The sequence below is a fragment of the Myotis myotis genome, unplaced genomic scaffold (assembly GCF_014108235.1).
Source record: "Myotis myotis isolate mMyoMyo1 unplaced genomic scaffold, mMyoMyo1.p scaffold_m19_p_9, whole genome shotgun sequence".
NCBI lineage: Eukaryota > Metazoa > Chordata > Mammalia > Chiroptera > Vespertilionidae > Myotis > Myotis myotis.
Window position 1 is genome coordinate 40,541,638 of NW_023416401.1, and position 26,212 is coordinate 40,567,849.

At 51.8% G+C, this 26,212-nt stretch overlaps 1 protein-coding gene across 7 annotated transcripts in view; it reads right to left on the bottom strand.

The window, feature by feature from the left end:
* Window positions 1–13,230: 13,230 nt before the first annotated feature.
* Window positions 13,231–26,212, bottom strand: part of CTDP1 (CTD phosphatase subunit 1) — a 40,462-nt gene continuing 27,480 nt past the window's right edge. For 2 of the 7 annotated variants that reach the window (XM_036321941.1, XM_036321948.1), the window contains 2 exons: window positions 24,378–24,565; window positions 13,231–14,007 (listed from right to left, as the gene is read on the bottom strand). In XM_036321941.1, the coding sequence (XP_036177834.1) occupies window positions 13,869–14,007; window positions 24,378–24,565 (327 nt within the window). In that variant the 3' untranslated portion in view covers window positions 13,231–13,868. Of the gene's footprint in view, window positions 14,008–21,287; window positions 22,713–24,377; window positions 24,566–26,212 lie in introns of those variants that run through there. The other 5 variants (XM_036321945.1, XM_036321943.1, XM_036321944.1 and 2 more) reach the window with 4 other exon arrangements.

Below are 26,212 nucleotides of genomic sequence, written 5' to 3' on the forward strand. Positions count from 1 at the left end.
AGTTACATGGCGTCAGTCAGGGGCTAATGCTGAGGGCCTGGCAGCCACGTGTCCTGGGATCCCAGGCCAGGTCACAGGAACAGGGCAACCCGGGGACAAGATTGCAGAAGAAGGCATTCATCGTTCCCAGTAGACTCTTTATTGCTTCTGCTAAATGGTGTTAAATCCGTGTCTGGTGGCTGCAGCTGCACTGTGTGTAGCTTCTATTTTAAGAGAGGAGCAAACACTTACACAATGTTTTCTGTATGTAATAAATGGTCATTGTGAAAAATTAGTAAGCTTTCTGTGAAAAATACAAAGGAGAAAATAAGAAACTCCCTCTATCTCCATCATTCAAACTTTTTCACTGTTACTGTTTTGGTACCAAAACACTTTGGTCTTTTTATTTTTAAAAAATCTTTTTTGTTGGAAGTATTACACATGTGCCCCTTTCCCCCATTGACCTTTTCCAGTCCGCCCCATGGTCTTTTTCTTTTTCTTTTTTTTTAAATTAAATCTTTATTGTTCAGATTATTACAGTTGTTCCTCTTTTTTCCCCCCCCCATAGCTCTCCTCCACCCAGTTCCCACCCCACCCTCTGCCCTTACCCCTCCCACTGTCCTCATCCATAGGTGTACGATTTTTTTCAAGTCTCTTCCTGCACCCCCACACCCCTTTTCCCCCAAGAATTGTCAGTCCACTCCCTTTCCTTGCCCCTGGTTCTATTATATTCACCAGTTTACTCTGTTCATCAGATTTTTTATTCACTTGATTTTTAGATTCACTTGTTGATAGATATGTATTTGCTGTTCATAATTTTTATCTTTACCTTTTTCTTCTTCTTAAAGAATACCTTTCAGCATTTCATATAATGCTGGTTTGGTGGTGATGAACTCCTTTAGCTTTTTCTTATCTGTGAAGCTCTTTATCTGACCTTCAATTCTGAATGATAGCTTTGCTGGGTAAAGTAATCTTGGTTGTAGGTTCTTGCTATTCATCACTTTGAATATTTCTTGCCACTCTCTTCTAGCCTGCAAAGTTTCTGTTGAGAAATCAGCTGACAGTCGTATGGTTACTCCCTTGTAGGTAACTGACTTTTTTTCTCTTGCTGCTTTTAGGATTCTCTCTTTGTCTTTTGCTCTTGGCATTTTAATTATGATGAGTCTTGGTGTGGTCCTCTTTGGATTCCTTTTGTTTGGGGTTCTCTGCGCTTCCTGGACTTGTAAGTCTATTTCTTTCACCAGGTAGGGGAAGTTTTCTGTCATTATTTCTTCAAATAGGTTTTCAATATCTTGCCCTCTCTCTTCTCCTGGCACTCCTATAATTCGGATGTTGGTACGCTTGAAGTTGTCCCAGAGGCTCCTTACACTATCTTCATATTTTTGGATTCTTTTCTCTTTTCCGGTTGGGTATTTTTTTTTCTTCGTATTTTAAATCTTTGACTTGATTCTTGGGATCCTCTTATCTGCTGTTGGATCTCTGTATATTATTCTTTATTTCAGTCAGTGTATGCTTAATTTCTAGTTGGTCTTTTTTCATATCCTCGAGGGTCTCACTAAATTTATCGGCGGTTTCCAGAAAATTCTTGAAAAACCTTATAACCGTGGTTTTGAACTCTATATTCAGTCGTTTGCTTTCCTCCATTTCTGTCATTTGTGACCTGTTTCTTTGTCTCCGCATTTTTTATGCTTCCCTGTGTTGGTAGAGTGGCTTTGTGTGCTAGGTGTCCTATAGGGCCCAGTGGCTCAGCCTCCACAATTACCTGAGGTGGACACTCTTGGTGCACTCCTTTGTGGGCTTTGTGCACAGTCTTGTTGTAGTCTTGTTGTAGTTAAGCCTTGATTGTTGTAGTTATCACTGGGAGGAACTGACCTCCAGGCCAATTGGCTGTGAGAATCAGCTGTGTCTACAGTGGGAGAACTTCTGTGCTGAAGACACCCTTCTGGGGCAAGACTTGCTTCAGTGGGGCTTTGGTACTCACTGAGTCTGCCCCCTGAGTGTGACCCTTATGGATCTGAGTAGTTGTAATCTGGATGGTCCCACTCTGACAACTGGGTACACTGGCTCTTGGATCTAAGGAGGTGCTAATTTAGCCTCTTCCTGAGGCTACCCAGCAGGAGCTACGAAGAGATCTGCAGATTCCCCTTCCTTTTTTGGGGTTTGGAGGTGCCCAGATGAGGCCCAGCTGTGAAGCAGTGCAAGCTGCTGTGGGGCCTTGGGCCTTCTTTTGGAAGTTCTGGGTCTGTCTGACCCAGCTGCAGTTTGTTAGGTAATTTTCAGATTGCAAAGGGCCAGACCATTCATATACAAAAGCCTCTGCTGCAGCCTGTGTGGGGTGGGGTCTCAGGGAATCAACAGGGCAGAGCAAGCAGCTATGGCTGATCCTCAGCCCTGCCCTAAGCGGCTGTGTGTCTCAGTGTCCTGGTAATTGCTGCAAGCACCTTTGAGAGAAAGCCCCCCTTGAGTTCTGAGTTCTGCTGGCTGCCAGACAGTCCAGTTTCTCCCCGTATGAGTCCTGGGTCCCCAGAGACTTTCCGAAACTGGAGTTCAGAGCCGTCGGGAGCTTGTGACTCCCTCCCGATTCAAAAAGACAGCCGCGTCCTCAGGTACCAGCCCCTTTCCACGTGCACACACGCGCTCAAGCCTCTGTACCTCTGCACTTTACTTCTGCAGCTCCTCTGGGTCTCAGTGTGCTTTTCTCTTTCTTTCTAGTTGTAGAATTTCCACTCAGCCAGCCTTCCTGTAGTTCTGGATGATGTCCGTTTTGTCTTTTTGTTGTATTTTTGAAGTTGTTGTGGGAGGCAGCAATTTCTAGTGTTTACCTATACTGCCATCTTGGTTTCTTCTCTCTGGTCTTTTTGTTTATGTACAAAAATACCATCATACTAGATATTGGATTTTTATCACTTAACAAGAAATGAACATTTTCAACATTTTCCAAGCTCCAACATCATTTTAAATGAATGCATAGGATTCCATCCTGTGGCTAGTACCTTACTTCAACTGAAACTATTATTTGACACATTTTCTATGATTTTTCACTATTATAATATGCTCTGCCTTGAACACCTTACAGGTGTATCTTTTTATATATATTTTATTTATTTCAGAGAGGAAGAGAGAGGGAGAGAGACAGAGAAACATCAATAATGAGAGAGAATCATTGATTGGCTGCCTCCTACATGCCCCCTACTGGGGATTGAGCCTGCAACCCAGGCATATGCCCTGACCTGGAATCGAACAGTGACCTTCTGGTTTATTGGTTGATGCTCAACCACTGAGCCATGCTGGCTGGGCCCTTTCAGGTGTATCTTGATCCACTGTCTTGACCACAGTGACATGTTGGTGCTGGTGTGTCAGTGGCCTGGCCTGGTGCAGGGCAGGCTGCGCTTTGCTTCCTTGTCCGGCACCTACGTGTGTGAGCATTCACCAAGGGTGTGCAAGCAAGGAAGAGAACAGACATGGTTACTACGCAGATGTCTAATCACTTCCTTTACCAATGTTTTCCAAATTAGTAATTTTCTTCTCAATATTGAACTATGATTTTCATTTCTTGGCTGATTTTCAAAACAAGATGACATATTCTCTCTGTTTTTTGTTATAGCTTTAATGAGAGGGAATTCAGACACCATACAGCTCATCCATTTCACCTGTGCAGGTTAGTGAGTTTTAGGATGTTCAGAGTTGTACCGCCATCACCACAATAGGTTAAAGAACATTCACCACTCCATAAAGCAACCCTGAGCCCTTTATCACTTCCAGCCCTCCCCAGTCTCTGCAACACGGACCGACCTCTGTCCGTCTGTCTCCTCTGGGCTTGCTGATTGACCTCAGAGCGGGAAGGAACAGGCGTCCTCTCTGCCATGGGCAATGCTCTCAGGGTCCCCACAGACCCCGCTCCTGACTCCTCACCCTTCGGAGGCGTGCTTCCTTTCGTTTGTCTCCCTGCCTGGTTCTTAGCTTTCTTGTTTGTTCTTTCTTCTTATTCATGTAGGAGTCACTTCCGGCTCTGTCACCCGTCCTCTCTGCATGTGATGGCCAGGCATCCTCTCTCCTCCTCCGTGGGTCCTTCCCACGGATCACACCCCTTCCCCACCGCTTCCCCAGCAGCTCTGAGAGCAGCACCTTCCTGCGTTTCTCTCTGGTTTCCTTTCTCTCGGGGGTTCGCGGCATTTTCTGTCTTCAGGTCACTTTGCGGTTCCTCAGATGCCCATCGGTCCCCCTCGTCTGAGTCGTTCTTGTCTGCCCTGCCATCCACTTTGATGGATCAAACACCTCCCATCACAAAGGCGACCGCTCCGCCTGAGCTTCCTCTAATTTCCTCCTGAAAAAGCCCACTACTTTTCATCCTCTGCCCTGCGTTCCCTAGGCCCACATTTCTGTTATTCTGTTTCCTCGTCGTATTTTGAACTTCAAATAGGGAAGCAGTCACTCAAGTGCAGACCCTTTTATTTCGGTCATCTTCCCGGCTGCCACACCCGCTCCTGGCAGAGCACAGCTCGCCCTGGGCCTTCGCCTCATGCCGGTGGTTGCAGGAGAGGACGGTGCCCACTCAGGAAACAGGTGTGCACCTGAGTCTGTGCACATTGTGAGTCCGTCAGTCAGCTCAAATGGAGAGATTTTCAGGTGAGCTCTGATTAAAGGTACTCCGTGATGGGTTCTCTCTTAGCTGTTGGCAAGGAAGGGGTGTCACAGTCGAATTTTGTACCCCGGGTGCGTGAGGCCCACCTTCCGCGCTTACATCATTTCATTTTCCTGGCCAGCTTCCAGTGCGTGCGGCCCACTCAGAGTCCGTGCCCTAGTGGGCAATCTACATAGCACTTCTCAGTATTGCTTTGTTCTTATGTCCTGATGCAATAAGCAGCAGGGGATTTCTCCAGCAGTGCCTCTTAGCATGTAATTAACTCTTCAGTGGAACGTTCGCATCTTTTACTACCTCTACCAATTCTGTGCATATGAATTTAATATTCGATTTTGCTTGTGTCATGCTTCTCAGGATCTCAAATCAGATGCAACATTTTAAATTAATCGAATTGCTTCATACTGAGCAAGGCTTTGGATGACTGGGCCTTGTTTTCCTTCTGAATTATTTGGCACCAATGACATTTTGAAGAGCGATATTTCTCTCGCCTTTGTGAATAGCATGGGACCTTCAGCTGTCGTGTTGGGGACGGATCACTCGCCTCTCTTCAGTTCAGTCACATGTGTTCACACTGACAAGTAGGCTCCCACCCGGTGCCTGGCGTGCTGGGCGCCCCCACCTAAAGGACGCGTCAAACCTGCTGCTCTCGAGAGGCTGGGAAGCGCATTGGAGGAGAAAGCGCCCCACGCAGTTCTCTCCACCAGCATCCAAACCCGGGGGTGATTAAGCAGGAAACCCAAGATGGGAGAGGCTGAGCAGCCTTACACAGATGGTGGACGGCTCATCCGTCTCGGCTCAGCCTTTAAGTGAGCTTTAAGTTCTTCCTCCCCAAACAGGAGCCACCCCACCCCCACCCCCACTTCAGTCTCCACAGAAAGTGGGCGGCTCAGCCCTAACTGGTTTGGCTCAGTGGATAGAGCCTGCGGGCTGAAGGGTTGTGAGGTGAATTCCAGTCAAGGGCACGCACCTTGGTTGCAGGCTTGATCCCTAGTCCCAGAGGCAACCAACCAATGTGTCTTTCTCACATTGATGTTTCTCTCTCTCTCTCTTTCTCTCTCCCTCCCTTCCACTCTCTCTAAAAAAAAAAAAAAAATTCAATGGAAGAATATCCTTGGGTGAAGATTAACAAAAAGAAAAAGAATGGGTGGTTCAGATCACAGAGGCAGGAGACAGTAGTGAGAAAAAGACAAAGACACAGAGAGAAGCGGTCGTCTCCTGCACACAACCAAGGCAGACATCCTCAGTATGTGACCCGTGCATGCCCACAGCCTACAAATGCCGCTGTCAGTGCCCGCTCTCCTGCAGTCCGCCACAGTGCCCAGAGGCTCATGGTCCTTGCCTGCTACTCTCGCTCCCTCCTTCACACGACTGACTGTTAGCTGGCCATGCCAGTCATATCTCACCTAGTGTCATTATTCTTGTACTTACCTTTTAAAAAACATGCTCCATCACCCCAAATAAACAGCAAGACGATTACTTGTACAAACGGGTAGTATTTAGGTGGAAATGCCCTTTTGTTAGAATTTTTCCTGGATAAATTTTCACCTTGCACCCTTCCTGACGATTCCCTTGCGCAATCTCAACCTTACAACATGGGGGGGCGAGGGGTGGGCGTGGGAAGGGGGGTGGGGGGGGGGGCGTCGCATGAGGCCTGTGTCTTAGATCTGCCTGGTCTTTCATTATTGCATTAGCGAGGGCGCCCAGGGCTTCCACCAAGGCGCTCACGTGGGCGTGAGCTTCGTGCTCCACATGTCAGCTTTGGTTTTTCTTTGCTGAGGAATAACATTCACAGCCCCCAAGGCCTGATTTTAATTACAAGGCGTTCCCGGAGTTCTGACAACAGTTCAATCTGTAGCCGTCCCGCTGGCATCTGCCACGACACACACGGCTCCCCACGTGGCTGTCTGCCAGCCAGGCTCAGGACTCACGGCGGGCGGCTCCTTTCCTGGTACATAGAGCACGTCTGAGCCAGAGACTGGAAGGCGTATGGTCACCCTGACTTGGAATATTGAGGACAAGATGAGGCAGAGGACATGTGGTGACAGGGGTGCCGGGGACTTCCCCGCAGGGCCTCCTCGGTGGGGGCGGCGCTCCCCGAGCCGGACGGGGACAGGACCAGACTTGTTATCAGTTCTTTCTGCCAAAGAGCTCTACTCACGCTGTTCTGGACCTGAGACCTCAACCTCCAGGCGTGGCCCCAGCTCTGCAATGACATGTAATCTCTGCTATTTGTCCACCTCTCCACACATGCCGCCCTCACCGTGCAGGTGCGTGACCTACAGCCGTGGATTCCATCAGCTGCAAACACGACTCCCTGTTGGTGGGTGGCTGAGGACTCAGGGTTTGCTTTGCTTCCGCAGTTGGGACAGTCACCTGGCTCGGATGGTGGTGCAGGTGGGGGCCGCCTGTGTCTGAGGCCGCGGGTTGGCTGGAGCAGGGGGTCAGCTGGAGCAGGTGTGTGGATATCCTGGCCCAGGCAATGCAGGCAGTTTCCTCTGCGGTCACCCGCTGCCTTTCGTGTGGTGTTTCCACTGAAGTCCTTTTCCTCAGATAAATGAAAATGTCCTGAAACTGTTCCTGGCCATTTTCTCTCTCCCCAGACTTTGGAAGCCATCTCATCGTGTCTTTTAACCTCCACCTGTCCCGTCGCTGCCACCAAAGATCACACTGAGACTGAGCACAACTAGAAAAACCCGAGCGCAGAGACGCCAAGGTGCTGCCGGGCGAGGGGAAGCAGACACCTCCGTACGTGCACCAGGTCTCCATCTCGGCTCCCTGGCATTTGGCTGGATCACTGCTGGGGGGGTCTTGTATTTGGCAGTCATTTGCTGGAAAAGAGGGGGGAACTGCTTATGGGGGGCACTGGCACCTCATGGGTGGGACCAGGATGCTGCCAAATACACGGCCCCAACAGCGATCTGCCCCATCCTCCCCGAAGTCCCAGGCTCTTACAGTGGGAATTGTGGAGCTGAAAACAGGTGTTTGGGTAATGAATGCAGCCTGTCTTCTCCCTTCTCCAGGCTAAATTACTCCAATCCCAGCAGCAGTTTTCCATACGCTGTGTCTGCCAGGATCTCCCTCGTCTGTGCACACGGAGGATTAGTCGTCTTGAGTCCTCCCTCTGGTGCTCGGCGTCCAGAGCTGAGCCCACGTTTCTCCTGAGCACAGAGTCAGCGCTGAGGCCCTGGGGGAGCAGCGTGGGTCCTTGTAGAGGGAGCATGTGTCGGGATGCATTCAGGCCATGGTTCTCAGACAAAACATGCTCATCGCATGGCACAGACGGGACACAAGGTCATGCACCGTTTGCGGGCGACTGAAATCAACAGGCCCTTCTGTGGAGAGCGGCTCCCAGGTGGCTGAGTGATATGGGCTGTGGGAGGTGCAGCAAGGAAACAAAGCTTGATCAGGTGCATGTAACTGAGTAGATTCGAAACCCACGAGAACGTTGTAAACATCCTGACCACACCCTTACTTTGCCTCATGGAACCTGGCTATAGAACAAAGACGTGGCTTGCAGGCCATGGCACTATCTCTCTAATCAGAGGGCAGCGTCCCACCCAGACCCAGCTTTATTCTCTTGTCTGTCTTTCCTAATTCTTCACTGCCCCCCCTCATGTTCACCCATGGCCGTACTGGCGCGGCACACCCTTTCTTATCAGCAGCTGAATCATCTCACTCAGATGTCACATCTCACCCCGAATCCACCATCTTGGTCCACAAGGACAGGTGCCAGCAACTGGATTTCCCATCCCTGTGAAATACTTTCTTCTCACTGGCCCAGGAGCTTTCCCGAATCATCTTCTCAGTGCGAGGTCTGTGCTAGGCACTTGCAAGGCAAAGGGCTCCTGTCATCGAGGAGCTTCTGCTCTTACGGGGGACACAGGCCAGTAGACAGGTGTGAGGTGCAGGTAGACAGGTGTGATGGTCGGGTAGACCGGGGCGGCGTGCTAATGGTAGAGGGAATGAACAGAGCCTTGGGGACACCTTGCTTTATGCAAAGGCATGTGCCTGGCGGCATGGGGACCTGTCCTGCTGGTGGGAGGCCGGTGGGCCCTGGGGTGACATTGAATGGATGGAAGAGCAGTGACTGAAGCTGAGCCATCCAGCCTATGGCTGTGTTAGAAAGGGGAGACTTCTAGGAAAGCTCTGCTTTCTCAGATGGGCCATGAACACGTCATCTGTCTGCTGCTCTCTGATCCTCTAGCTGGGCGTGCCAGGGACCGACACTGTGCCGGGAGCCATGGCCACTTGCTGACAGTCAGTGCTAAAATACAGCCTGCCCCCCAGGGGCTTGCAGCAGCGGGGACGTCCCACAGCTTGTAGGGACCAGGCCCTGGTTCCCCTGTACCCTGGTTAGTACGCAGTTCTGGGAGCAAATGCGACACGGCAGAGGCCTGCATTTGAATGGTGTCCCTCCCGCTTGTTTTCCTAGAGCTGCTGTGGACTGAGTGGAAAACTCCCTGTCTCAACACCCACGAAACACAGTTACCAGAACCAGGAATAGAAAGACACCCACGGCTTTTTAAGCAGGTCAGCGGGGTGACTGAAAGCCCCAACTTCCCTCAGACACACTCTCGGGACACTGGGATGGCAGAGCAATTAGAGACACAGTTGCTACTGAGAAAAAAAAAGTAGCAAATCCTGCTAGATTTAAATTTTTCTTGTTTGTTAAATTGGACTCTGGCCAAGTTATAAAACTGAAGATTTAGATTTTAGAAGGAAATGCAACAGCCTGCTGGTTCCAGAGTGACAGCAGGTCTCACAGAAACCAATGTTGTTATGCAACACTGACGGAGGGCAAAGAGTCCCTTGTGCGAATCTGTGCCCTGCACTCTGCTCAGATACAACCGGGGTGAGATCTGAAAGCTTCCTGGCGTTGTTATTGTCATCACCACAGCACATGTGCCCCTGGGTCCACTCCCCCATTGAGACAGAACTTGGTGGGGTCGTCCTGTATGCTCCCAGAGACACCTATTATTTCCCTCCAGGATAAAACATCTTTAGCTAAAATTGCTGAAAGTGAGATTGCAGGTGACCAATTCTGTTCGCGTCTCCCCATGGGTGGAGCAAATCTCATCTCTGCGGGGACCTGCATGACCAAAGGAGCCACTGCTGTGCCCAGAAAAGGCAGGTGTCTGCTTCAGTGAAGAGTTTGCTTAGAAACATGGGGACTGCACCGGGGGTTGGGGGGGGCACCCACCAAGGAGACTCACAGGGGAGGGTCCTGAGCCTGGACGGTCAGTTGGATGTAGCTGGAACATCAGCTCAGCAGCATGGCTTCCTCTGCAAATGAGCCTTGCTCACCTGTGCCGTGTGGTGCTGTGTCCTGTTCACCCAGGTGGCTGTTTGCTCAGTTCTGAAACCAGGGATGTTAGCAAATTTGACAAACCACAGGTTGGGAGCTGCCTGGGGTGGTGCTGTGAGAAATGATTCCACCACGGCTCCCAGATTCAGGCCTGATCACAGCCGGCCTGAATCTGGAGGAGCAGTGCAGCTGCGACGTGTTTGCTAAGACCCTGCACCGAGGACACAGCCCAGAGAAACATGGGTGTTGCTGGTTTGGAGCTGCGGGCAGCAGGTTTTGTGTTGTCATTACACAGCTGAATATTCTGGGGCAATTCTCTTAACAGGGACTTCTCACCAGTCTCATGGTTTGCTGTGTAGGTGCTTGTGTGCATGTGTGTGTGTGGCCATAGTAAGTGTGTATAGGTGACTGACTGTGTGTGAGCATGTGTGCATACATGTGTGCATGTGTGGGTGCATGTGCTCCCAGGTGAATGTGTGTGTAGGTGAGTGCAAGTGTGCACACATAGGTGTGTGTAGGTGAGTGTGTGCATGTAGGTGAGTGCACTGAAATAGCTGAGTCTGTAATGTTTAGTGAGAAGAGAGGTGAAGGCCAGTTGACAGAGCAGGTGGCAGGAGGGTGGGTTAATGGTGGAGTCTAACCAGCGAGTGACATGATTTGGGGGAGTTCTGAGGCCTCTCTGACAGCGAGTCCCTCACCTCAAATGGAGGGAGGTGGACGGGGCTGTGCTGCCGAAACCTGTTGGAAACTCGGACTCAGGGCCCGCCCCCACCCCATCCCCTTTACAAGATGCCTGGGATCCATCCTAGAGAAAGTTCCAGAAGCTTCCCCCCATGTCTGTCTCTCCTGCTCTGCATTTATTGGATTCTATGAAAAGAACAGAGGCTCTTAAGAGGCTATAAAGGGACCGGCTGAGCAAGCGAGCATCATGCCAACGTTAACGTTGGCTCACCTAGCGATTGCTGGGGGCCAGTGCAGGTGGGGGCGGTGGGGCGTCCAGGCTGCTTCTGGGCCGAGAGAGCAAGGCAGCTGTTAAACAGCCATTATTAAAGGTGAACTTCCATGAACTCACCGTGACAGAAACACATTACAGAACAAAGCTCCTCAACTCCCACGTCCTGCATGTTCTTGTTCTCGTTGCTGGTGAGGTCAGTGTGTCGGTCTGAAACTGGCCCAGGTGGGGGTTCACTCCACAGAGGTCAGCAGATGTGACAAGTCAGTCCCTGCTGATGGCGGGGGCCTCACCTGCGGCCGCCTGTCTACCTGTTCACCTGCCTGTCCACCCGCCCTCCCTCCGGCCTGCGTGCCTCCCTCCCCCGGGAACCTGCTGGGCGCCCTGCTTCCCCCTGTGTTCCCACAGGGCCAGGCTCAGCTGGGCAGAGCCCCAGAAAGCTAGGTCAGTGGAAGGTTCAGCGCCTCAGGCCATCTGCACATCTGGCTGCCACCAGGAGGCCACTTACTATCCCCACCCCAGAGGGGAGGCAGCTCCTCAGCAATAACGTTCACGGCTGTGAACCAGGCAGCAGCTGTCGCTCCCAGACATGCAGCTGGGCAGGACCGGCCTCCGTGGTCTCTCCCTGCCCTGTGCACCCAGGTGGGGCGCGTCTTCCAGGGACCCAGCACCTGGCTCAGCGCTCAGTGAATGTGTGAACTGGACGCTTGGTCCTTATAGGGCGGCTGCCTCATCTGGGATTGAGACCATCCACAGAGAGAGGGAGAGTCAGCTGCCCCCACTCACCTCGATCTGGTCCTCCACCTGGTGGGTGCTCACAGCCCTCTCCTCAAGGTTGACCGGGCATGTCAGGTGAGCACCAGGGTGGGGCTCCCTGAGGCCCCAGTCCCTGGTCTAAGGTGGCAGGAGCCACAGCCTCCACCCTCCAGTGGCCTAAGCTCCTGTCTGCCCCAGGCTTGCTGGGGTCAGGGCTCCAGAGGGTGAGCGCTTCCCGTCCGTCTGCTGAGGCGGCTGAAACTCACCAGGCTCCCATGGAGGCTCACGCTCTGTGCTGCAGTTACAGCCTGAGCCCCAGTTGCCCCTGGGTGTGTGTACATGTGTGCACATGTGTGTGCGTGTGCACACGAGGTGGGAAAGAGGCTTACTCCCGCCTTGTCTCCGCTGGTGTGTCCCAGAGGGTCTGGAGCCGCGTCTGGGGTGCTGTTTGTCTCTGTGGCTGAGACGCAGGACAGCAGACAGTGTCCTGCCTGGGGCGAAACAGCTCCACCCAGTCATATCAACGGGTCACAAAACTGAAAACAGAAGACGCTCTGAGGACCGGCTGCCCCACCCCAAAGCGCTGGGACCTGCTCTCCTGCTCGGGCTCCTTCCCGGCTCCCGGCCTGCGTTTGAGCCAGGAGCACAGGCAGCATTGCTGGCATTGCCTGAGCCCCTCAGGAACAGGGGCTTCTCCAGAGACACGCCCAGAAGAACAGGGACATGGACACCCTGGAGTTGGGCCAGCTGCCTGGAAATTGTCACAGTGAGATCCACACTTGGCCTCAAATAATGGCACTGGAGCCACGTCCTCCCCCAATTGTGGAAGAAAGGAAATGACCTTCGTGCAAAGTGGAGGGCTTCTCTGGATGACGACGGTCTGGAAGTCCCACAGTCACACCTGTGGAGGGGAGAGTTCTGTATGGTGTCCGGGGCACGATGCTCACAAATGCGACAGCCTGAGCAGCCTGGGAAGGAGCCTCACAGGCTCTTAGGTGGGAGAGCAGCCTGGTCACGGTCCCTCGTGCAGCCGCCCTGCCGCCTCGCGAGGCAGGAGCATCACAGGCCACACGCTCCTGGTCTCTGGTGTCCTCCACTGTAGCCAACGTTTGGCAGGGTTCACAGAGGAGGACAAGGGGCTGCCTCAAAGGAGGCGAGAAGGTTCACTCCAGAACCTGCCAGTTGTGCTGACCGGGTCAGCCCAGAGGTCTGGGGACAACGGGATTTGAGGACAGGCCACCCTATGACTGATGTCTGGCTGCCACGTGTGCACAACGAACCCCATTCCACAACTTGCCAGCGAGGGCTGCAGTGCTACCCTCTGCTTCCGTAGGTTCTCACATCTAGTTTCACAAACCAAATAATCAGAAACCAGTGACCTTCCACATTCTTCGTGCTTTGCTGCACAAAATGTCCCTATAACGGAGACCCTCAGCCATGGCTGCCCAACAACAAACTCCCAGGGCTGGGACCTCCCGGCACACCAAGTCCCCTGCTCTACAAGCTGGGACAGGGACAGGGACAGGCTCGGGGTGGCGGAGCGCCCCCTGAGGCACGGAGGATAGCCCGCTTGCTGCCACAACACACCAGACAGAAGAGCTTACAAAAAGGGCTTTTATTAAATGGAGGAGACACCTGTTTGGTGGGTCAGATATGAAATATACAAAACTTTACATCAGATCTGAGGAGCAGGAGCGGACGCCGGACTGTGCTGGAACCTGGTCCCGGAAACATAGGGACACAAGTTTCAGGGACCCGGGTGTCGCTCAGAAACGAGCCCTGAGGGTCGCAGAGGCAGCCCAGGCCTGTCCACATGTGAACACAGCCTCTCAGAAACCCCTGCACATCTGGTAACTCAGTGTGAAAAGCACAGGTCGCCAGGTTCTTGCCACGTCTGTCTCGTCAGAGCCCGCCTTCGCCCTGAATGGTATGCCGTGGAATTTAAAGGAAAACGCCCTCCAGGCCCACAGGAACCACAGTCCTGTGCGGCCGAGCTCCACAAGATCTTTGGCATGGCCCATGCTTCCTGTCACGGTCACGAAAAAAGTAGACTTTCCGGTAGTAAAACTTCTCAAAACACCCATTTCTGCAAAATAATGTTTCTGTGTGTGGAGCTTTGCGAATAGACACGTCTTCCTGGAGAGAAGGAAACCCCATGTGAGGGCCAGCACAGGACGTTGAGGTGTCACAGGAGGGGAGGTGACATGTGTGTCCACCCTGGGGAGCCGTGCAGGTCACATGAGGTCGAGCTCCGCCTCTAGCGCCGCGGCCATTTCGTCCGCCTCCGAGCTGCTCCCCTCCTCGTCCTCACAGCTGGACTCCCTGCTGGACTCACTGGCCGCGTCGTCGTCGTTCAGCTTCCTCTTGTGGCCCCTGAAAGAGAAGAAGCACTTGCTGTGAGATGCTCCCACACCGCACCCTTCCGTCTGCCAGGGGCTTGCAAATGCCAAGGGGCTTCCAGTCTCAAAACGGGAGCAAACCACAGTTCTGAGGTGGAGGACACGGGCAGGGGCACCGACCCAGGACCACAACACAGGCTCCCTCTGCTTCCTTCATGTGCATTTCAAAGGACCGCGATGTGGTTGGACAACAGAAGAAACAACTACAACAAAAGACCCACTGCCGGCGAACAGTAAACATGCTCAACCCCAGAGAACATAAAGACGTAAAGAAAGGCGGCAGAGGAGTGAGAGGCCCGTGCTCCCTGTCAGCTCCAAGGCCTTCGCTGCTGTGGAGCAAACCGGCTGGACAGGACTCAGGACAGGCCAGCACCTGCCCCGGCAGGAGCTCAGGCGCGAGCAGGGCCTCCAGTCACTCTGGGTGGCTTCAGGCCTCAATCGGGCCACACGGAGTGGGTCCAGTTGCAAACGGGTGGATGGTAGGCAGGCAGGCCAGGTGCTGTGCCAGGATGAGTGACGTGCTTGTCCAGCCCACCTTGGAGCTGCCACCTCTCTTCCTAACACACAGCAGGCGCTATGCACGGCCATGGGGCCCAGGACTACCTTCCACCTAAGAGCCGGGACAAAGTGCTCTCCACAGGGCTCCAGACGGTGTTGGCTCTGATTATACAAAGAGCCACACACACGGCAGGTCACCAGGCCCCAGGGAAGATGGGCGAGTCTTACAGACTCAGAGACAGGCCATACCATGGGGCGCCCTGGCAGCCCACTGTTTCCTCAGGCAGCTGTCAAAACTACTTGGATAAACAATAAACTGCAAACACACCGGCACATTATATAACCAGCCAATGCCATCATACTTCTTTTTAAAAATTTTCATTTTTTGCTAATCTTCACCCAAGGATATTTTTTCTATTGATTTTTAGAGAGAAGGGGAGAAGGGCGGGAGGGAGAGACTGGTTGCCTCCCATACTCGCCAACCACTGAGAAACACCGGTGAGGGCGCTATCACCCTTGTTATGGCCCTGCCGACCGCTCAGCTCCCTGACGAACCTGCGGACTTGAAGAGGATGCAGTGAGATGTGAACAGCGCATGGCTCTCCCTGAGGCCTTGCTGGCCCAGAGGTCCCACTGCGCAGACACGGACATTCAGCCACAGCTTGAAAACGGTACCCGAGGAACCCACCTTGTCCTGACTTTACCCCGACACAGGACCGCACAGCGCAGCTCATGTCACAGGCCCGAAAGGTCTCCTGGAGAGACTGCTCAGATGGTGATTACCTGTGACAGGTACGGTACAGAGCTAGGCAAACACAGCATGCGTGCAAGAACAGCATGCATGTAACACAACAATGTATCATGTTTCAATCACACGCAACACGTAACTATATGCAGCATACATGTGCAGTGTAAGCAAACACACACACTGCAGCAGCTCCACAGTCTGGAACCACAACTGCTGATGTTAGGAAAACCTTGTAATTTATTTACGAAACAGAAGAAACACTACCAGCAAGGTCAGAAGGCTTTTGCAGAGGGCTCTGCACCTGCAGAGTAAAGAACATGCCCTGGGTGGATGAGGATCCAGGCATCTGTCCCCATCACAGATCTCGTTCGAGGTCCTGGCCCGCCCACCTGCGGCGGGGACATGGGACCCATGAGGTCACTTTAGTGTGACGCATGGCCACGTGGTCTTGTAAAGGAAAACCCCTATTCTGTGAAACTACTGTTTGGAATTCTCTGCTATTCTTTGGACGGCCTCTTATTCCAAAAAAGTAACTTTGCTTTCTAGCCTGCTTGAATAGTGAGGGAGATAAACTTAGCTCTCTGACCTTGTAGGCCAGAGACTAGATACACCCAATGCCATGCCAGGTGCATTTTTTAATTGGATAGAACTGTATAGTTTTCAAGGCCGCCGCCAGCAAGCACACAAAGGGCTGGCTCTTCTACAAAAAGGGAAGTTCTGCTTGTAGCTTTGCTTAGATTTGGATTCATTTCCCTGAGCCCGCCACGGTGAATAAAGTGTAACTCCAAACTCTCAGAGCGCTGTTTGGTTCTGGTCCGGTTTTTCTGTAACATAATTGGTTCCCTGACATTTCAGGAAGACCGGGGAACCACCCATCGTGGCCTCTTGGCCTCCGGTATGGACTGGGTTTGAGGACCGGGGGAGCCAGATAGGACCCCGGGAGGCGCCGCTCTGCTGATTTAGCAGAATTGAACCGGGGATACTCCGGGCACTCCCAGACCTCAGCCCAGGACCCGGCCGGCATCTGGAGAGCATGGATGGACACACCTTGGGACCTGTCGACAGAATTGGTAAGGTAGGGGCCCCAATCCCCTACCATTTGGCCCACTCGGAATGAGTGGAAGGGGAGCTTGATCACCTCCCGGGAAGCCACAGAGCTCCCTTAGGAATTGGGGATTTGTTTGGAATTTGGAATTTGTTAGAATTTAGAATTTGGTATTTGAATTTGGGAATTTGTTTAAACTCTGAGTGAACAGCTGTTTGTTTGTGTGGGACTAGCCACTTTGCTGCCGAGAAGGGGGACTGGACGCAGTCTTAACTCCTCCGGTAGGTTCTCACCAAGACATTGGTCGAGAATTCTGTTCTGGGACATGGGTGCCAGGAGTGCCCCCACACCCATTTGGGGAGTTGGGCATTGTTTTGTTTATCTGCTCAGCTCCAGTCTGGGCTAGTCTACTGAGAGTGTGAATATGAGTGCTTGTCTATTTTGGCTGCTCATTACTGGTCTGTGTGAAGTGAAAGCTACTTTGATTTATTTTGCATTTCTGTTAATTCATCTGGCTGAACGTTTGGACTGGACCCGCGATGGGCTGCAAGAGTCTCTAATAGTTCTCAGAGTCTTTTGCTCGCCATTACAGAAGAACTCAGCCCACTTCGCTAACAAAAACTTCTATCAGTTGCTCTTACCTGGGTTGTAAATTTGCTGTATTAAATTGAAATTTTGAAGTGCTAGGGTAGATTTAAAGGCTAAAATAAAGGCTGGATAGGTTCCAAGATTGCTTAGTTCTGAGATTGCTTGTAAAAAGCAAGAGAGAAGTCTTTTCAAGTTAACTATTTGCTTAGCAAATTAACAAAGTAATAAATTTCAAAGAACTTGTTATTTATGGTTTTCTTATCTCTTTGGTGGACACGGGGGCCTTGCAGCTCCACAGGATGGCGAGATTTACTGGCTCTGACCCTAAGGCTGAAGTTATTATTAACTGTCTCTAGACCCCGTTAACCCCTGATTGTGTGTCTCGTGTGGTCTGTTGTCTTTGTGATTATGTGTTTTATTTAACTTGCCGTTTTCAGTTATTTATTGGAATCCTCATGGAGGACATGGCCTGGTCTTTCCCTTCCTCCCTCATCCTGATTCTGAAAGCATCTGTAACTGGATTTCAGGTGGTCTCCAGGCTCTCTGTCTGCAAAAAAACCTCCCTATGCACCCATTATCTTTCCAGGCCGACTAAGAGTCATGATTCCCCACAGGTTGGACCCCAGCCTCTGGGAGGGAGGACTCTATAGAAGCAGTCTATAGTTTTCTTTGAAACTCCCACTGTTTAAAGGAAGACAAACAACTGGACTGGAGGACAGGGGAATTGGTCGGAGAGATCAAAAGTAAAAAGAAAAATCTGTGAGGGAAAGAAATGGGCCTGGGCTGAGACAAAAAAAGGGGGGTGTTAGCAGTTATGTTACTGGCTGCAGACTGCTAGCAGGTGCATTATCAACTAACTTCAAGGTCACAACAAGTTTTCTGTAAGCACAGTCTTTCTCTGCCCTGCTTTATTCTTTTTAACCCTTCCAATGCTAAATTAAACCGATACCTGTTCTTAGTTTTGTCACAAAAGGTCTAGATATATCTTAAGAATAAAAGCACTTTAAAATGTGTTCATAAATATTAATCTAAAATTGCTGACTGTTCACTTTTGGTAATCATTAAAAGATTAAGGTTTCTAAGAATAAAAAAATTCTAATACGTTAAAAACAACTAAACTCCCAGGAGAAAAGCGGAGGAGAAACAGACCTGAAATCCGCAGCTGCCCTGGTGATTCAGAAGTTTAGAACTGTTTACTAGGCAGACTCAGCCCCTGAGAGCCAGGTCAAAGAAGGGGGGGCTGGATGCCTGAGCTGCCCGCTGCCCTGAAATAAGCAGCAGCAGCGAGACAAGTAGGGAAAGCTGTGGACAGAGCTAGCGAAAGCTCCCTGTTTGCAAATGTACTGAAAGGGTTTAGTACCTGTTGCTGCTGGAAGAGGAGGGGCTAATATCCCCTTCCAATGCACTCCCTTGGAAGAGGCCTGGTTGTTGCTTTGCCACAAAGGGGACTGGTGGGAAGTCAAGGATAGCAGGGCCCTGTAACTAATAAACAGGGTTAACAAAAGGGCAAAGAAAAGAGCACTCTCCCTGGATCTGGGAGCCATCAGGACTTTGAAATTCTCCAAGAGAGGAGGAGTCTGATTCAGAGACTGGCCAAAACCTCCTTGGGTTAGGAGAACTGGAGGCTGCATATTGAACTTATAGACTGCAGTTTTCTGGGCAGATGCCCAAGCCCAGTTGTGTAGAGGTTAGCTGCCTCTGTGCAGCAAACAACTTTCTCCTGTGACAGAATGCATTTTATGGAGATTGTTCAGACTGTGTTTGCGGCTAGAGAGGAGAAAAATGACCGCCGCACACAAGCCCTGACTGTGGCTTGCAGAGAACTGGACAAGATGACTCCCCTGCTACATTCCCAGGTGCTGGTTGCAGCCAAGAGCATGAATCACCCTTTATGGCATTAGAGCAATGCCCTATGTGATGGACTTGGCTGATGCCTTCTCATGGACATGGCTCCAGAAAGTTTTGTTTTGTGTAGAAAGGGTCAACAGTGAACTTTAGTTGCCCTCCCTCAAAGTTATTTGTATAGCCCTACCATGTGTCATGTTTGGTAGCATGAAATTTGGCTCCTGAAGTGGCCATGCTGCCAATATTATATTTCATTGTATTAATATGTTATATTAACCTTTGATTCTCTTACAGGTTTGAATGTAGCTGTATCTGCCAAGAGGGCAGGTGCCCAACTGGGCAAAGAAGAATACCCATCAGATTTTGGTATCTATTAAGAGACAGTTAACAGTTGGCGGCCTATATACTGTCTTGCAGGCCTGTGTGACCATGCCCATGTCAGGGGTGGTACAAACCTCAACTGTAGGAAACTGGGGAAGGCCTGTTTGAAACAGAAGGAAGTAGTAAACGGGTAAATAGTAGCCCTCTGTTACAGGAATTATAGACCCTGTGAGGTCCTGTGACATGTGAGACCCTGTAAGGAAATAGAGCTCCTTTAGTCCGTTCTAAGAAAACAAGTCAAGTGAGGGGAGCCCTACTACAGGGGGAGCTATAACTATCTATTTGAATGTAGACATATTGTAAATTTCTTCTTGCCATTTGAAGACAGTTATATTACTCTGAAGAGTCCATGAAAAGGGACTGGCAAGGAAAATCAGAAAATCTTGGAGCATATCAGGTCAATATGTTTTTCTCCTTATATAATTCCTCTGAAATTTGGCAATGCTTAATAAATCATGGCAATGGTTCCTAATAGTGGTTTTATTAATGGAAAACTTTGACTGGAGTATCATGTTTTAAAGAGACCTGTCTGGACTCTGAAGACTTGAAGCCAATAAGAGTGCCACGGGAAAAGCCTGGTATCCTGCTTGGGAGCCCTGAAGATGGCTGGCGCTGGAGCATCAGGCCCATGCCCTACCATCACTGGCAGTTGGTCAGAGTAGAAGGGGAGCAATAAGGACGCCTCTGCATCCCTGCGGAACCCCCACTCACTCTGGGCTGCAACGAGTAGAAGGGCTACTGAGATGGGCCTTAAAGCCTAGAGCGTGGGCTCAGGTGGAGTTGCTACAGGTGAGGGATTCACCTAACTCAGCAGATACTGCAGGCAGGCCTGATGGCAGTTGGATGGCTTGGCTTCCTGGCCCTATGGGGCACATTAAGATTCAATCATGAAATTCCGGCAAAGGTAGTCAGTTACCATTCTTGTTGTGTTTATGCAAACATTAGGCCAAATTGAATACAGTAGATAAATTAGTCTTGATTTGGCTTTTTGATAACCATAGAGGAATTTTAAGGAGAAAAATCCTATTTCAATAGAGGTTGTTAAAACTAAAATGGTTTCTTTCCCTTCCACCGGACCATTTGTTATAGTTTGTCTCTGCCAGGTCACAAGCCCAGCTCCTTCTGTGCCCATGACAGCAAGGAGCCTGACTGGAAGGTGACCTCTGACCAGACACACCCGCTGCAGATCACCCTCAAGAAGACAACGGACCTGGCTAATCAACCTGCTCCAAAGGATTCAGAGAACACCCTGCTGAATTCTTCCTTACACTTCGTTTCTTATCTTCTCTTAAAGGCAAAATGCTCTGGTATTTCTGGATAATCATTGTTTTTATCTTTCTAATAATTCTCATTTTGTCTTTTTATGAGTGCCGCAGGAACCCGAGGCTAGTCCCAGGAGGAGAACTCTTCTTCCCTTGCTGGAATACAGAAGAACCATAAAATTACTGCTTCCTACATAAAAAAGAAACAAGATGAATAAAACAGGAGTTATCTGAGACCTGGACTACAAGGGGGGGGGGGGGGGGGGGGGATATGGATATAGCTCCTTCCATTGACAGGACAACTGTTAATGCTACTCATGGCCATAATCCTAGGACCATGTCTTCTAATTCTGTTAATTTGCTTTATCTCATCCCACTTAGATGCCTTTAAACTTCAAATGGTCCTACAAGCCAGAAGAATTCCCTACAAACCTCTCCAAGAGGAAGAAACGGGATGTTAACCCCTTGGACGTCGCCCTTTTTCAGCAGGAAGTAGTAAAAGATAGGTCAACGCCCCTGTTCACCTTAACATCCCGTGGTTGTTGTACCACAAAGCTGAAAAGCTTGTGGGACAAGGGGGGGGGGGGGGGAGTGTGAAGGAAAACCCCTATTCTGTGAAACTACTGTTTGGAATTCTCTGCTATTCTTTGGACGGCCTCTTATTCCAAAAAAGTAACTTTGCTTTCTAGCCTGCTTGAATAGTGAGGGAGATAAACTTAGCTCTCTGACCTTGTAGGCCAGAGACTAGATACATCCAATGCCATGCCAGGTGCATTTTTTAATTGGATAGAACTGTGTAGTTTTCAAGGCCGCCGCCAGCAAGCACACAAAGGGCTGGCTCTTCTACAAAAAGGGAAGTTCTGCTTGTAGCTTTGCTTAGATTTGGATTCATTTCCCTGAGCCCACCGCGGTGAATAAAGTGTAACTCCAAACTCTCAGAGCGCTGTTTGGTTCTGGTCTGTTTTTTCTGTAACAGTCTGTCTCCCGTCTCTGGGAGGCCACGTCTGGGCAGAGGAAGGACCACCTGAATCTGACAGGCAGGCTCTGCTCCCGAGGTGGCACTGGGCAGCGTGTCTGCTTCTGTGGATTTTGGATCCTGGTTGATTCCACGTGCCCACACCTGAGTCTGTGCCTTTTGATCACATGATCTCCATAGATCCATCTCCAAGTCTGCTAATCCTTCTGCAGGTTCAAATCAATGCTGGGGCCCTCTGGTGGATTTCCATTTAGGTGTTACACTTTTCATTTGCAGCGCTCCTGTCTGACAGTGTCTGCTAGATGAGGCCTTATCAGTAATTCATTGTCTGAAGCCGCGGTCTGTGACCTCTGACACCTGCTTGCCTGTGGTTGTCTTCCTGTGTGGGTCAGACTCTGCTGTCTCTACGTAATGTTTTTGCTAGAAAGTGGACATTTTAGTTCCCATGTTGTAGCAGCCCTGGATCCTGGTCTCCTCTCCCCCCAGGCTGGTTACTGTTGCTGTTTAGTGACTGGCTGGACTGTTTTGGTGAAGTCGCTGTCCACAAAGTGTGGGCTCTCTGGGCTCAGCCTTGGGCATGGGCACAGCCCTTAGAAAGACAAAGGCAGACAAACAACGACACCACTTTTTATCTGTCGCGCTGAGCAGGTGTGGACAATGAGCACAGTCACTTGTTCTGAGGGGAGTTTGATTGGCACCACCTTCCACAGAGGACAACCGTCAGCAGCTTACAGGTTAAAAGCACAAACACCTTTCGACCGGCAATTCTGCTTTCAGAAATCCACCAAGTGAGGCGCTCAAGTGCATGGGGCAGGCCCCACAGCACTGCTTGTGACAGAAGAGACTGGACACAGTGCAAATGTGTCCACAGATGTGATGAATGCCCAGGGGTGCACTGAAGACGGCAAGGCAGGAGCAGGCACGACGGTGCGTAACCACGGCTCCAGTGGGGGAGCGAGTGAGAACTTCACTGAGGAAATGCTGTGTTTCCTCCATTTTAGAGATGAAAACCCCCCCGTGTATTAAAGAGAACCTTCCAGGTCAATCCACCACCTGGAACACCTTCCACACCTGTGTCCACATGGAAACATGGGGTCGGTGCTCAGCGGAGGTGGGTGGGCTGGACACGCGCCAGGAATTCAGCCCCTGAAGATGGGGCAGTTTTCCTTGTGCGCCACCGACCGGATGGGATGGCCACGGCGCCAAGACTGACATTTCCTGGCACTCGGAGAACAGTCTTTGGTGAGGGAAACGGCTGTGACCACTGTCCACAGGTAACGATGGAAACTGCTCCTTACTACCCTTCTGACCCGACGTCTTCACTCAGCCGCCGACTCTACAAAGAATCGGAAGGAAGTCTTACATGACCTTCAGGTCACCCTGAAGCCACGCCTCCAGGCAAAGGCCAGTGCAGCGCCCACTGGAAAAGCTCTAGTTTGGGCAAATGCTTTCCAAATGCACCGACTTATCTAAGGGACTGACCTCCGGGAGCCGAAGCCGGGCTGCCGTGCGCACAAAACAGGCATGTGGTGGCTGTTGATCTGAAGGAGGAACGAGTCAGTTCTTGGCAGAGAAGCAAAAACACACCCCTTTCTACTTCTGAGAAAACACACTGTCAAGCTCAGTGGCATTCAGATTCCTCAGAACAGCTTGGCCCACGGGATTGGCACGATGTCCTGCCAACCGCACGTGTGGCACCAGCACGGGCCCTGTCATCGCACAGGGAAGTCATCATGAACCGAAACAATCCACACGCAAACAACAAAAACCCCAACAGCACTTTTTACTGAATTTCAAATGAAACACAGTGTGCTCAGCTCAGCGGCACTCGGCCCAGTTGGAGCGCCATGTCCACTTCCGCCCCAAAGGACAGGGCCTGCAGGCCGCGCCAGTCCTCTCCGGGTCTTTGAGAAAACACTTTGTTCCTCTCTTTCTGAGAGAGAAGACAGCGCCAGGTTAAAAACGCCTAACCGGAGCACATGCCACAGATCGATGAGATGACACCTCACATTGGGACACCACTCGGCAAGGTCCCTTCCCCAGAAATGCAGGGGATGCTCGCAGATATGGAGACGCAGCGAGCAGAGTGACTGTGTGTGGCTTGTCGTCACCCAGCACAGATTTATCACGTCAGCTGGGCAGCTCGGCCTCAGAGCCGCTCAGCTCAGAGTGGCCACCTCGAGGGAGGTGTGCATGTGCTTGAGAAACTGCTGAAGCTGAACAGGGACAATCTGCCCCCACCTGTGGCTGGAATTCCTGCCTGGCCGTGGCTGTCACTCACCTGGGCACACACAGCTTAGGGGTCAGACCTGAAGGGCGTGAAGGGACTCAGCCGATAAAAGGCCCACAAAATCAAATTCCGTTCTGGGTAAGCTGGTGGGACGGTGGGGGCGCCATGAAAAACAGGAAGTGTCACCACGTGTCATCCATGCCATGGGCCCAGGCCCGCTACCTGCATAGCAAGGTGCTCCTGCCAGGGCTCGGGGGAGGCTGCTTCGGTTGACACACGGGGCCCGGCGCCCTCCGGTGAGACCAAGACGGAGGGGCGGGCTGCCTGGATCACACGGTAAACGCAGCAGCATGTGGGAGAGACACGGCCCCTCCTGAAGGACAAACAGCTGCCTGAGCAACAACCGAAACCAGAGTCTAGATAAAAACCACATCTTCACGATGTGATCCTCAGAAACGTTCACGTGTAAAGAAGCTGTGTGTGCATTGTTTCAGAAAGAGGAGAGTGACCCTGGCCCTCAGGACCACGCAGCACCTTCGGGTCCCCGGCCCCCGACTGCTACGGGTGACAACAATCCCGCCATCTGGTCTGTGAGCCCCGTGGAGACCTGCCTGTGGTTGTGGAGTGAGCATCATGTCTGAGCAGAAGGTGCCGCCACTCCCGGGGACAGCGTGGGGGCCTGGGCCCTGTTCCTGCCGAGCCCTCCCCTAGGGCCACCCTCCTTCTCAACCAACCCTCACTCTCACCCACCCTCCCCGGGCCCACCCTCACCTGGGCCCCCGGGCCTCCGCTGCACTCTTCTCGCTGGGTGACTTTGACTGGAGTGTGTGCCCCCTCTGGGCTGCTGGGGCCTTGGGCTCCCTGGGCTGAGGTGCCCCATCCTGCTCCTCCTCCTGCTCCTCCGGCTTCTTCTTCTCGCTGTCGCTGTCATCACTGCCTTCTCCTAGGATGTCGTCCACCTGCCAAAGGGCCAGGAGTCAGCTTACAGATCAGCTCACTCAAGAACCGCGCGGGTCCCTCCGGGGAATGCGTTACCAAGCAAACACACTTTCAGCACACCCTGGGGCCACGTGTTCCACATTACTTTACGCTCCCACGCTGGGCCCTGTGGTGAGCTTGGTCCAGTACCAGCGCTGAGGAACGTGGCGAGGCTCATGGGGAGGGGGGGGTGCTGAGGGGGGTGTGTGTGGGGCACAGCCTGAAGGTCACTTTTGGGTGCATGACTCTGACAGAGATCTCACGTCTAGCGCACTAACGGACTTTATGGTCAATGACTGGGTGTCCAGACTGCAGAGTCAGTGGAATCTGTGCCTGTTTTTTTCCAAGAGACCTGAGGTTGAACCGCTTATGCACTTGCTGCGAGAGGGTGATGAGAGCAAACAGTCTCCGGCTGGCAGGGCTGGCCCCTGAGTGACTCGCCGACACCAGCACAGGCAGTGGCGAGAAAGGCCAGAGGCCAATGTCTGCAGCGCTCACACCGCTCCACCAACACTGCCAAGGCCCCGCAAGTCATCACGCCAAAGGCCAGGGCAGGGGGCTCAGCGCACAGAGCAGGCGAGGGCAGAGCCAGGCACCCCCGAACTGCGCTGTTGGCACCATTGGTGCCAGTAACCAAGGGGGCTGTTGGCTCACCTCCCAGCTCAGCTCTGCTCCCACGCACATGGACCTGGCTGCTCCCAGTCATGCAGGGGTGGGGAACCCTTTCCTGCCAAGGGCCATCCGGATGTTTATAGCATCATGCATGGGCCATACAAAATTATCAGCTTAAAAATTAGCTGCTATATTTGGTCAAACATTTAACTAACTCACCCCTGATGCCTTGGCAGGCCCAGACCAAGTGGTTTTGTGGGGCCTTATACGGCCTAAAGGCCAGACGCTCCCCACCCCTGCTGAGTAACAAAAAGCCACTGGGATAGGACTGACCTGCTTGACCATGGGAATGAGCTGTGAGCGTCTCCCAGTCCTTTAACTGGGAAGACAGGAGTAACAAGCGCAGATCCTAGCCAGCGCTCTGCTCTCCGGGGAGGACTGGGACACTGCCATGGGCTCAACAAGTCTGCACCGGGACCCTTTTCTCTGTCCTAAGTTAACCCTCGACAGAAAAGTGTGTGCCCTCTGCACTGAGCCTGCCTCGCCGCGATTCCAATGGAGCCCTGAACCAGGGAAGATCCCTGGTGCCCCCTCCTCACACAGGGTCGTGTGCGCTCCCTCCCTCCCACCCCACACCTGATCTGAGGAGGTCAGGAGGCATTCTGAGGGGCCCAGGAGCTTCTCTGAATGACGTAGGACAATGGGCTACAGGGCTTGCAGGGACACCAAGTAAAGCACCCCAGAGGGGTCAGGAAGCTAAAAAATCTGATTAAAGAGAGTTCCCAACACAGAGCAGCCTCGACCAGGAACCAGCTCGCATCAACGTCAACACCTTCCGGCTCTCACCTCCCGCTTCTGACAGACGGACTGCAGACCCAGAAACAACAGCGGAGCTCCCAGACCCACCGACGTTGCTACACACAGTGGAGGCTTTACTCGCAGGTTCTTAAGCATCACCCACGGTGCCGCTTGCGGACTCACTGGAGACGTCACTGACACTTACCCTCCTGGTATAT